Genomic DNA, 12,350 nt, shown 5'->3' with positions numbered 1-12,350 from the left:
CCAGGAGAGCCGACAAGAGAAGGGGCGAGGAGCACAGTCACACATTGCCACATGAGGCAAAAAACCAGTACGTACCTCAGCGGATGCAAAATATGAATTGGGGCCACTTGAGCAATGCTGCAGAGATTGTCGCTTGCAACGAGGTCCCATTCGGCGCGAAGTGAGACCTCTCCATCGGTGCACGCAGTAGAAAATACGACATGTGTCCCTCGTTTTGCTTGTTCGTAGCAGTACTGCGCCTCGTCGGAAGTAGCAACTGTTCCATTGCAACGTGTGAAAGTGCCTATGATTGACCTGAGGTAACTTAGGAGCTCTCCATCTGCCTCTATGGATAGCATAGAAACTGACGAAGGATCGATCACACAAGGCGCCAGAGAACAGCTCTTCATATAGGGCTCCAGTGCCGGAAAAGTCCTAATGGGGTGGGATGTGGCTGGTACAGTGCGAATGGCGGTGATGCTTGTCTGTACGTAACTGGAAAGAAACATCATACCGAGGGTCCAGAACGCTACGGCGACACTGCGGTAGGCAGTCGCATTAGATACAGCGATTCTCGGGCTCTTCCCCAGAGACGTGCACAGAAAGAAAAAAATAAGTTCTAGTGGGTGTGGATAAACCGCTCGGTTTGGCATCCGGTGCCACCGAGTGCGCAGAAAGAAAACCACTACAGTTGCGCAAGCCACGAGAGACAGCAGGAGCCAGAGCAGCGATTGCCAGGAGTCAATAAATGTTATTTTTACGGCGGTGTAGCGGCGGGTGAAAAAACAGAAATGTGAGGGAGAATAGTACGTGTATTGAAAAGTGAAGCCGTAACGTAGGGAAATACTTTTCACAGGAAGAACTACAAAATCGAAAGTCTTCGCGTACACTGCTACCAAAAACTCCGGTTTTACGATCTCGATTGTATTGTTCAAAGTTCTGTAAGCATCTATCAGCGCCATCGCGTCAACGTTTTTGGCTAGTTCTTTGTATTCAAGTGGCAGCGTTTTAACGACAGAAATGCATGCTCGATATGTGTGCCCTTTCGGCAATTTCTTTTCTGAGGCCCGATCACGGGGGAGAAGCGTTAATGCAGGAACTACATCACGGGACGCGCACCACCGAAACTGGTCTTGGGGCGCGCTAATGTTCTGCGGGCCAACGCTGAAAACCTGACACAGACGAGTTGAAAACGGACGCAGAGTTTCTTCATGCTGCGACTCTGAAGAAATAAACAAGTTGATGTCTGGTCGTTCAGATAATTTAATAATCCATTGTTGGTGCTCTTTGCGCATTTTGGCAAAGTACGGTACAAATAAAAGTACCTGCGGGGCTAATAAAGGAAGCTCCTTTATTACTGAATTCTCGCACGTGTCACCGTAGGACAAGTAACGCGCACACTCTATTTGGTGGTTTTTCAAAGCTAGGAACTTAGGGGGAACTGGCAACTCATTCATTTTCGTCTGAAGCGATTCAACGTGTTCGACAGAGTATAACAAGATTGGCCGGGACCAGGATAAGTTTGACGCCGCCATGGAATTCAGCATTATTGGATATTGTGGAGGGAATGTAGAGCAGAATAAACAGGATATGACAAGGATATGAGCAGTCAGCCAAAGCTGCCAAAACGCGCTCTTCCAAGCGATCACTTCAAAAGTGCCTTCATTGCACACTCCCAGCCGACTCAACAGCATTTTCAGTGGAAGAGAATATATTTTCTGTGGGCTTGCAGATGATAGCGAATTTGAGGAACGTATGTATTCTGGAGGGGAAGGAAATGCCGAATAACTCGCCTATGAAGTTCCATATATCGTGGCGTTCTGCGCAAGGAAACGTTCTGGTGAGAAAAAAATATTTAGCCTTCCTTTCTTAACTCGCAGTTCTTAATAGCGATAGTAATAACCTTCTTTGATAACTCCTTGTTTTGGGTTAAGTTGGACGGTCACTCACAGCGAAGTTCCGGGTTGAGCGCCGCCAAACGAACTGAGTGAAAGATTTTGTGGGATCTCTCTGATCTGCACTTTCTGCAACTTCGGTCGAAAAGTGCTAAAATATATCGATCATTTGATGCTACTTAATAAACAGCATGCTTCGTCGAGTACTTTGACGCATGCCCAGGTGTTGACATGAAAGAAAGGAAAACTAATACCAGTATTTTCCTAGGTGACATGAAATATTGCTCCACTGTAGGAGTACCGTTTCTGGATTTCTAATTTGCATTTTTCGTCCGATTGAATAAATTAGCGCCGGACAAGCGTAGCTGTGGCCCATACACAATTCCGCATCCAAACGGACCCGCTAAGTGCACAGCAAGGGATGGCGCAAATAAAACGCCGTCTACGTACTCGCTGCCTTTACCCGGAATCAATGCACCGCAACGTGATATGCCCGCGGGCGGAGTGTTTTTCTCCCCTTGTACCGCGTAGGCGAAGAAAAATAAGGCTCAGAATCCAAGATCGAAACACGCTCGCTGTCGCGTGATGGAAGGCTTTATTGCTGGCGTCTTGGATTTTTCGCGGCAGCATTATTGCAGATGAATTATTTTTAATTGCCCTTCTTCTTTCGAATGATTGGGTGTTTTCGTCTGTATGCTTTTAATTTGAATTCCGTTCAGTGGCCCGAAGAGAACTTCAGTAGGGGTTTAACGAATCTCCGCCCAACGAACCAGCACACACGATCATTTTGCTGAAAGATGACTACGTCGCAGGCAGGTACGGCATCGACCGCGTATTTTCAGCACCTAGAAAGCACGATGTGTGCGCAAATTACACAGACCCAAGAAGGAGAGGAGGATGGGTGCCAGGTACGACATAGCGATTCCTTGCTATGTGGGCGGGGTATATCAGATCCCGTTTTCTTGTGGCGCCGTGTATTTTGGTCAGACTGGGCGACTTCTTTACAAGCGGCTCATGGAGCATGAAAACACCAGAAAAAGTGATTCTCTTTCGAAGAGAGCTATTTATTGCACCAAATAGAAATGTCAGCAAGAAGAGTAGTACGAAAGATAGAGCAAAAAAAAAAAGGTGTATCGCCTTCCCACATAACATTCGTTTCAAAAAAAAAAACTGTCAATGCACACAAGCTATCAGGTACCCACGAATTCTCTTCGAAGAAGAAGATAGGCTTATACAGGTGCCCAGAAAAGTTTTCAGAACGTCGAAATCTGAAAAATTCTCAATTTTCTCGCCACGTACAAACGCAGGTAGGCATTCAGGAGTGCAAAAACCGTATTGTTCGCAGAGGAAAGTACGGGGATAATATGTGAGTTGGCGGATGCGTGGTAAAACTGCTGAGAAATTAAATTTTGTTGTAATTTTCGTGTCCCAGAAACATGTGGGCGCACCTGGCTGTTGTTCCGAGGTCTTTTCAGAAAAGGAAGGCGATATCTGGCTCCTCACGTATAATATGTATTTTTGTATGTTTTGTTTGCTTTATATATACGTATATTTGACTCAACGCTTCAGTAAGAAAATCGATATATATATATATATATATATATATATATATATATATATATATATATATATATATATATATATATATATATATATATATATATATATATATATATATATTGCCGCCAGGTGTCCCCGGGCGGCGCCGCAAGGACGAAGAAGTGAGGAACGCGCGTGCTCTCGGAGCTGGGACTCTGCTTCTCTGTTGGCGGCTTGCGCCTAGCCTGTGTGATTAAGGACCCATCCGTGACATTTCTGGTGGAGGTGCTGGGTACATCGCCCTGGAATATGTCGCACACCCCTCCTAACACCGAGGACCCCAGACCTCTCCCTATCGACACGCCAGTGCATCGGGTCAGTCGCGGCAATCTAGGACTGCCCCCTGAGCATAGGCTGTTGGAGACTACCTCGGCACCTGGCCGGCTGCCTCCTGAGCTCAGGCCATTTGACACTACCTCGTCGCCTGCCCCTCAACCAGTCATGCAAGGCGCCGCGTACTACACCCTCCAAAACCCACGGCTACCAAAATCCTTTCACGGGACTCAGCTGGAGGACGTGGAAGATTGGCTCCTCCAGTTTGAACGGGTCGCCGCATTTAACCAGTGGGATGACGCCGCCAAACTGAGGAACGTTTTCTTCAGCTTGGAGGACGGTGCTCGGACGTGGTACGAAAACCGTGAGGACGCTCTTTTGTCATGGCATGAGTTCCGACGTCAATTGCTCGCCACGTATGCCAGCGCTGATCGTCGGGAGCGAGCTGAACGCGCCCTACAGTCCCGCATGCAGATGCCCAATGAAACGGTTACCATGTACGTCGAAGACATGACGCGTCTCTTCCGGCGGGCTGACCCAGCCATGTCGGAAGCCAAAAAGCTGCGCCACCTAATGCGTGGTGTGAAAGAACAGCTTTTCGCCGGCCTCGTGCGCAGCCCCCCAAGCACTGTTGCCGAGTTTCTAGCAGAGGCTGTCACGATGGAGCAGGTTCTCCGGCAGCGTTCCACCGCGTACGACCGGCCAGTCCTTGCTGCTTCTATAACGGAGCCTCTCCCGGCGTTCAACACCAATACCGACTTCCTCCGTGACATGATCCGCACTGTCGTCCGTGAGGAGCTGCAGAAGATCTGTGGTACGTCGCAGACCACGGCCAGCTCCTTTATGGGCGTTATCCGCAATGAGGTGCAGCAGGCTGTCAGGCCACAGTTACTACGCGGCGAACCACAGCCAGTACAGCCAGATTACAACCGCCCGACGTACGCTGAAGCTCTGCGACGCCCTGCCCCGACTCCAGCGGCATTTACACAGCCTATCCAGACGGACTACTGCCGCCCGACGTATGCTGACGCTTTACGACGCCCTCCCCCAAATGCAACGGCGTTTGTTCAAGCCCATCACGACGTCCCGCTACCCCCCGTGCAGCCAGTGCAGCACATCCCGAGTGACCGACGATCCCTGCGCAGAGCGGACGTCTGGCGTGGCCCAGACCGACGACGTTTGTGTTTCCATTGTGGGGAGCCCGGTCACCTGTTCCGGCGGTGCCCATATCGTGAATTTGGCCTGCAGGGTTTTTCCCCCGATGCGCCAAGACCCCGATTTGGTCAACGGCCCCCTGCGATTGAAGAGTACGTAACGCAGCAGCCCCTGTGGTCCACGGCGCGCCGTCAGTCCCGATCGCCGTCCCCTCGCCGGTCATCATTTTCACCGAATCCGCCGAACTTTTCGCGAGCGACAGCGGACCGCTCGCCCAGTCCTCGCCGGGAAAACTGAAGACAGCGACCTCCGGGGGCGTGGTCGCTGGATATCGATGCTGTAAGGACCCCCTGACGACGCCGACATTCGATGATAGAGCTTTGTCGACGTCGACGACAGCCGGTGATCTAAAGGAGCGATTCTCACTCGACATACCCGTGCTTCTCGACGGTCACAGCATTAGCGCGTTGGTGGACACAGGAGCAGAGTTTTCAATTATTAGTGGCAAATTGGCAGCGCTTCTGAAGAAAGTCACGACTCCCTGCTCTGGCATGCAGATCCGGACGGCGGGGGGCCATATCATTACTCCGCTTGGACAGTGCACGGCTAGGGTCCAGATCATCGATTCGACGTTCGTAGTGAGCTGCCTGGTGCTCCGCGACTGTTCTCGTGACCTGATTTTGGGCGTAGATTTTCTCCGTGAGAATGGTGCCGTTATCGACCTGCGGACAGAACCGTTACGTTTTCTAGAGCGAAAGCCGACGACACCTCCGATGTTCGTCAACGCAGCTCCGCCCTTCGTATTTCCACTGAGAGTGTTTTGATCCCGCCGCGCGCCAGTGTTTTTGCAATAGTTGAATGCGATGATAGGCTACGTGATGGACCTGCAGTCGCCGAGGGCAACCTTTCCTTGCTACTGACACACGGCATTTGCTCGGCCCGAAGCCTTGTCCACCTCCATAACGGTCGGTCGGAGCTCCTGATTACTAATTTTACCAACGAACCTCGTCGCCTTTTCCGAGCTACTGCCATAGCGTGGGCCGACCAATTGGCAGCTGTTACTGAGTGTTTTGCGTCAGAGGGCATGGTACAACCGGAGACGTCCCTGGATCGCATCGATATTAGCTCCGGGCTATCAGCGACTCAACAGCGCGACCTACGCGCCCTACTGCTTCAATACCAAACCTGCTTCGCATCCTCCTCGAAAGTGCGGCAAACGGCGGTCACAAAGCATCGAATCATCACTTCCGATGATGCTCGCCCCATACGACAGCAGCCGTACCGCATTTCCCCGAAGGAACGCGACGCCATCCAAACGCAGGTGAAGGAGATGCTTACAGACGGCATAATTCAGCCTTCTAAGAGCCCGTGGTCGTCGCCTGTTGTTCTGGTAAAGAAGAAGGATGGGACTTTGCGCTTTTGCGTCGATTACCGTAAGCTGAACGCCATAACGAAAAAGGACGTCTACCCGCTGCCTCGCATCGACGACTCACTCGACAGACTTCGCCGCGCCAAGTATTTTTCATCGATCGACCTAAAGAGCGGATATTGGCAGATTGAGGTTGATGAACGTGACCGCGAAAAAACTGCCTTCATCACACCCGACGGCCTATATGAATTTAAGGTGTTGCCCTTCGGCCTTTGTTCAGCGCCTGCGACGTTTCAGCGCATGATGGACACTGTCCTGGCTTTTGGGGAGGGGGAATAATGCCGCCAGGTGTCCCCGGGCGGCGCCGCAAGGACGAAGAAGTGAGGAACGCGCGTGCTCTCGGAGCTGGGACTCTGCTTCTCTGTTGGCGGCTTGCGCCTAGCCTGTGTGATTAAGGACCCATCCGTGACAATATATATATATATATTGAAAGGGGGTTTCTGCACAAATGGTACAGGGCGTGGTGTTCACGGCAGGCGACACAAAGCGGCGAGCAGAACGGCGGGCAGCGCAGAAGACGGCCAGTCCGACCCAAGCGATCTCGTGCAGCGCGGCGGCACTTCGTCTTTTAGCGACGCTTCGTCGTCGTCGGCGCTCTGGCAGCGATCGGCCTAGGCGGTATCAGGCGCGGCCGTCGTGGTTCGCTACAATTTCCCCGGGAACGAAGAGGAGCCACCCTGGCGACTTATGGCGAGGGCAAAAGGAGCAGGTCGTAGTAAGTCTTCAGGCGGCTGACGTGGACGGTTTCCCGACCGCGATGGCGCAGGTCCGAAGAGGGGTTGAGCGGCTCCACGACGTAGTTGACTGGCGACGTTTGCTGGACGACGCGATAAGGCCCGTGGTATTCTGTGCGAAATTTAGATGACAATCCGGGTGGTGTGCCGGGAACCCATAGCCAAACTAGGGATCCAACCGGAAAAACGTGTTGCCTGCTAACGTTATCGTGGCGATGCTTTTGACGGCCTTGAGATTCGGAGGTAAAAGAGCGCGCCAACTGGCGGCAGTCTTCTGCATGCTTTGCGACTTCGGAGAGAGGCGTCCACTCGCAGGCGTCAGGATTATAAGGTAATATGGTGTCCATCGTGGACGACGGCTCACGCCCATACAGAAGGAAGAAAGGGGTAAAGCCGGTGGTGGACTGCGTGGCGGTGTTGTACGCGTATGTCACGAAAGGGAGGACGGCATCCCAGTTGGTCTGATCTGCTGCGACGTACATCGTGAGCATGTCTCCGAGAGTACGGTTGAAGCGCTCGGTCAGCCCGTTAGTTTGAGGATGGTAGGCAGTGGTGGTCCGATGTACGATGCGACATTCTGCAAGCAGTGCTTCAACGACTTGGGAAAGGAAGGCGCGGCCTCTGTCACTGAGCAGCTCGCGCGGCGCGCCGTGACGAAGAACAAAATGGTGCAGGAGGAACGTAGCAACTTCGCGGCTAGTTGCAGCAGGAAGGGCGGCTGTCTCGGCATACCGGGTGAGGTGGTCGACGCCGACGATAATCCAACGGTTCCCAGAGACCGTACAGGGAAGCGGTCCGTAAAGGTCAACGCCAACGCGATCGAAAGGACGTGCTGGGCATGGGAGTGGTTGTAAGGGGCCGGTCACTCGGGGAGTGGAAGTCTTCCGCCGCTGACAAGCGATGCACGATCGGACGTATTTTCGAATATAGGCGTACATGCCGCGCCAATAGTAGCGCTGAGAAATGCGTTTGAATGTTTTCAGCACACCGGCGTGCGCACACTGAGGGTCAGCGTGGTAAGATGCGCAAATTTCAGATCGTAAATGGCAGGGGATCGCGAGAAGCCACCGCCGACCATCAGGCATGTAGTTGCGGCGGTATAGAAGGCCGTCCCGGAGGGCAAAGTGCGGAGTTTGACGCCGTAAAGTTCTAGAAGGCGCAACGTTTTGTGATGAAGACACGGCGTCTATGAGGGACGCAAGCCACGGGTCTTTGCGCTGCTCCGCCGGCATATCAGCGATGGTAAGAGACGAAAGCACGGGATCGGTCGCCGAGGAGCAGGCAGCGTCGCTGGGAAGGGGAGACCGAGACAAAGCATCGGCGTCCATGTGCTTACGGCCGGAACGGTAGATGACGCGGATGTCAAACTCTTGAAGGCGAAGAGCCCACCGAGCGAGGCGACCGGATGGATCTTTAAGCGACGATAACCAGCAGAGCGCATGGTGGTCCGTGACGACGTCGAACCGGCGGCCGTATAGATAGGGCCGGAATTTCGTTAGCGCCCATACAATAGCTAAGCATTCCTTCTCCGTAACGGAATAGTTGGATTCAGCTTTGGTAAGCACGCGACTCGCATACGCAACTACGTATTCTTCAAAACCATGTTTTCGCTGGGCCAAGACGGCTCCGAGGCCAACGCCACTCGCATCCGTATGGACCTCGGTAGGTGCTGTGGGGTCATAGTGTCTGAGTATTGGCGGCGAAGTCAAAAGATGGCGCAGGGTAGCGAACGCTTCGTCACACTCGGCCGACCAGCCAGATATGTCATTTGCCCCGCCAAGTAGCTTCGTCAGCGGCGCAATGATGGACGCAAAATTGCGTACGAAGCGCCGGAAATAAGAACACAAACCTATGAAGCTTCGAAGTTGCTTGAGCGAAACCGGCTTAGGAAATTGCGCCACAGCACGGAGCTTGGCCGGGTCAGGGAGAATGCCTTCCTTGGAGACGATGTGCCCCAATATTGTCAACTGCCGAGCACCGAAGTGGCACTTCTTGAGATTCAGCTGCAGTCCGGCGTCTGTCAGGCAAGTCAAAACCTGCTTTAAGCGTGCAAGGTGTGTGGTGAAATCGGCGGAAAAGACAACAATGTCATCCAGGTAGCAGAGGCAGGTCTGCCATTTCAACTTCCGCAAGATGTTATCCATCATCCTTTCGAATGTGGCGGGAGCGTTGCACAGACCGAACGGCATCACGTTGAACTCGTAGAGGCCGTCGGGTGTAACAAATGCTGTCTTTTCTCTGTCAGGTGCAGCCATCGGGACTTGCCAGTAGCCGGAACGTAGGTCAAGGGACGAAAAGTACTCAGCGCCTTGGAGGCTGTCAAGAGCGTCGTCGATGCGGGGAAGAGGGTAATTGTCCTTGTGGGTAATTTTGTTGAGGCGGCGGTAATCGACACAAAATCGGATTGAACCATCTTTCTTCTTGACAAGTACCACCGGCGACGACCAAGGGCTGTGAGACGGACGGATGACACCACGGTGCAGCATGTCCTCAACTTGTTCGCTAATCACGCGGCGCTCTGCCGCCGACACACGATATGGCCGCTGGCGAAAAGGCGGGTGAGAGCCGGTCTCAATGCGATGAGCGACGGTGGAAGTCCGGCCTAGAGGAGTGTGGGCGGCGTCGAAAGCGGAGCGAAACGTGTTTAGTAGAGCTGAGAGCTGCTTCCGGTAGGTGGAAGGAAGAGCGGCGTCGATGGCAGCTTGGAAGAAGGCGTCGGGCAACGGATCGGGTGCCGAATCAGAATGAAGAGCATTGATGGAGGAACTGCGGGAGGTCACAGGTGCATCCAGGTCAGAGAGAAGGTGGGCAGGTTGAACTGAGCCAAGAGTCTCACCACGTAGCAGGGTAAGCGGGCATGCAGACGGATTATAAATAAGCATTTTCGCTAGACCTCCGTGAACATCGAGAACAGCGTACGGCAGCGGCAGGTTTTTGCGATGGACGAAGGAAGACGAGGGCGTAAAGAAAACTGCGACGGCGGGTGTGGCAGGGCACGAGAGGGATACCAGCGCTGAAGCCTCCGGAGCGATGTCGACGTCTTCACTTACTGTGATCTTCTGCGGACACAGGGAATGGTGGTCGTCGGCCGGTTCGTCAGACAATACAGAAAATTCTACCTCTGCGCGGGCGCAATCTATCACGGCGTTATTTTTTGATAGGAAGTCCCACCCGAGAATTACGTCGTGGGAACAAGACGGCAGGACCACGAACTCAACACTGTACAAAATGTCGGCAATGACGACCCGCGCTGTGCATGCGGCCAAAGGTGCGATCCTCTCTTCGGTAGCAGTCCGAAGCGACAAACCCGAAAATGAAGTCGTCACTTTTCGTAACCGACGGCACAGTCTCTCATGAATAACAGACACAGCAGCACCCGTGTCCACAAGCGCGTACACAGAAAAACCATCGACGGAAACCAATAGAATGTTCGCGGGAGAAAGTTGAGGCCTTGAGCTGTTTGAAGAGCACGCAGTTCTTGCCTCGGGAACTGCGGAATTTAGTTTCCCTCGTCAGCAGATGTAGGGCGACGGCGCATAGGTGAAAGTGAACGGCGACGTGGGGACGGGGATCGACGGGTCGTATACGGACGATCGTCAGTGGCGTAGGGCTCCGGAGGTGGAACAGAACGGAGCTGCTCAGGTGAACAGGCAGGAGGCGCAACCGCTCTAGGGGCGACCATGCGGCGTCGACAGCGGCGGGCCACATGTCCGGGGAAGCCACATGAAAAGCATATCGGACGATTGTCTGGTGTGCGCCAAGGGTTGTAATATGGCGAAGGAGAAGGCGGAAGCGGAGCCGCTGGTGGGGCCGGTGCCGGGCGCAGAACAGGCTGACGAGGTGGCAACACCGCAGGCCGTGCAGCCACGGCGGCGTACGTCAAGGGCGCTGCCACAGGGGTGGATTGGCTATAATGTGCTGCGGCGCCAGCGTACGTCAAAGGAGGGACGGAAGGAACTTCAGGGGGACGGGGAAGAGCTTCGGCCACTTGTTCGCGGATGACGCGCTGCAGCGAAGGCACAAGAGAAGAGGAAGTGGCAGTGCTCGGGTGGACGAGAGACAGCTGTCGAGCAACTTCTTCGCGAATATACTGCTGGATCTGCGGCAGCAGTAGCGACTGGTCAGAGCCAGATGTCAAAGCGCCCAGAGGCTCCGGTGGAGAGAGTGGAGAGCGAGTGAGAAAACGGCGCTTACGGAGTTCGTCGTAGCTCTGGCATTGTGCGATGACGTCGACGACGGTGGCTGGATTTTTGGCGAGAAGCATCTGGAATGCGTCGTCGTCAATGCCCTTCAGAATGTGGTCGATCTTGGCGCGCTCGGGCATCGAAGCATCCACACGTTTGCACAGATCCACCACGTCCTCTATATAACTGGTGAAATTTTCCCCAGGCAGCTGCGCCCGAGCACGCAGGCGTTGCTCAGCACGCAACTTGCGCACCGCAGGCCGGCCGAAGACGTCAGCGAAATTTTTCTTAAAGGCGGTCCACGATGTGATGTCAGGCTCATGGTTGCGGTACCACAGATTGGCAACGTCCGTCAGATAGAAAATGACGTTGTTCAGTTTTAGGGGATCGTCCCATTTGTTGTGGGTACTGACCCGCTCGTACGAGGCTAGCCAGTCCTCGACGTCGTGGTCCCCGGTGCCGCTGAAAACAGCGGGGTCGCGCTGGCGCAAAGCTCCAGCGCAGACGACTGTCGGCGGCTGTGGGGCAGGAGTATGTGGCACAAGGATCGGCGGCTGTTCGGAATCTTGAGGCATGGTGAAATTCGGAAGCGGACGGCCTTGAAGTGCCAAGAAGGCAGTAAATCCGCACCTCCACCAAGTGAAAGGGGGTTTCTGCACAAATGGTACAGGGCGTGGTGTTCACGGCAGGCGACACAAAGCGGCGAGCAGAACGGCGGGCAGCGCAGAAGACGGCCAGTCCGACCCAAGCGATCTCGTGCAGCGCGGCGGCACTTCGTCTTTTAGCGACGCTTCGTCGTCGTCGGCGCTCTGGCAGCGATCGGCCTAGGCGGTATCAGGCGCGGCCGTCGTGGTTCGCTACAATATATATAATAAGTTGGGAAGTCACACTGAAAAACTTAACAGATTTATTCAGCGTTTCGACCAGGGACTGGTCTTTTTCGAGAATGATCATACAGTGCACGGACGCATCTTCTTATAGCAGTGAACATGGCACATAGAGGGCTTGAAAAAGAAAAAAATATCATCAAATAAAGAAAGATAAAAATTAAAGAAATGAAAAAAAAATCAAAAGGAAAAGAGGAACACAGCCGAGAAAGGAA

The 12,350-nt window shown here is 53.5% G+C and overlaps 1 protein-coding gene across 1 annotated transcript; it reads right to left on the bottom strand.

Annotated features, from left to right (window-relative positions):
• Positions 1-10,432: 10,432 nt before the first annotated feature.
• Positions 10,433-12,105, bottom strand: LOC149345549 (uncharacterized). The gene has a single exon (XM_089586110.1). It carries the CDS (start codon positions 11,821-11,823, stop codon positions 10,564-10,566), a length of 1,260 nt encoding a protein of 419 aa, XP_089442236.1. The 5' UTR covers positions 11,824-12,105; the 3' UTR covers positions 10,433-10,563.
• Positions 12,106-12,350: the final 245 nt, after the last annotated feature.

This window comes from Amblyomma mixtum, chromosome 4, assembly GCF_055824585.1.
Source record: "Amblyomma mixtum isolate Tamu chromosome 4, ASM5582458v1, whole genome shotgun sequence".
Taxonomy (NCBI): Eukaryota; Metazoa; Arthropoda; class Arachnida; order Ixodida; family Ixodidae; genus Amblyomma; species Amblyomma mixtum.
The sequence above is the reverse complement of the archived record's forward strand: the minus strand, read 5'-3'. Positions and strand labels throughout refer to the sequence as shown.

Bases quoted from the DNA above. Each gene is read 5' to 3' on its own strand.
- LOC149345549 (XM_089586110.1), bottom strand. From the start codon at position 11,823: ATGCCTCAAGATTCCGAACAGCCGCCGATCCTTGTGCCACATACTCCT.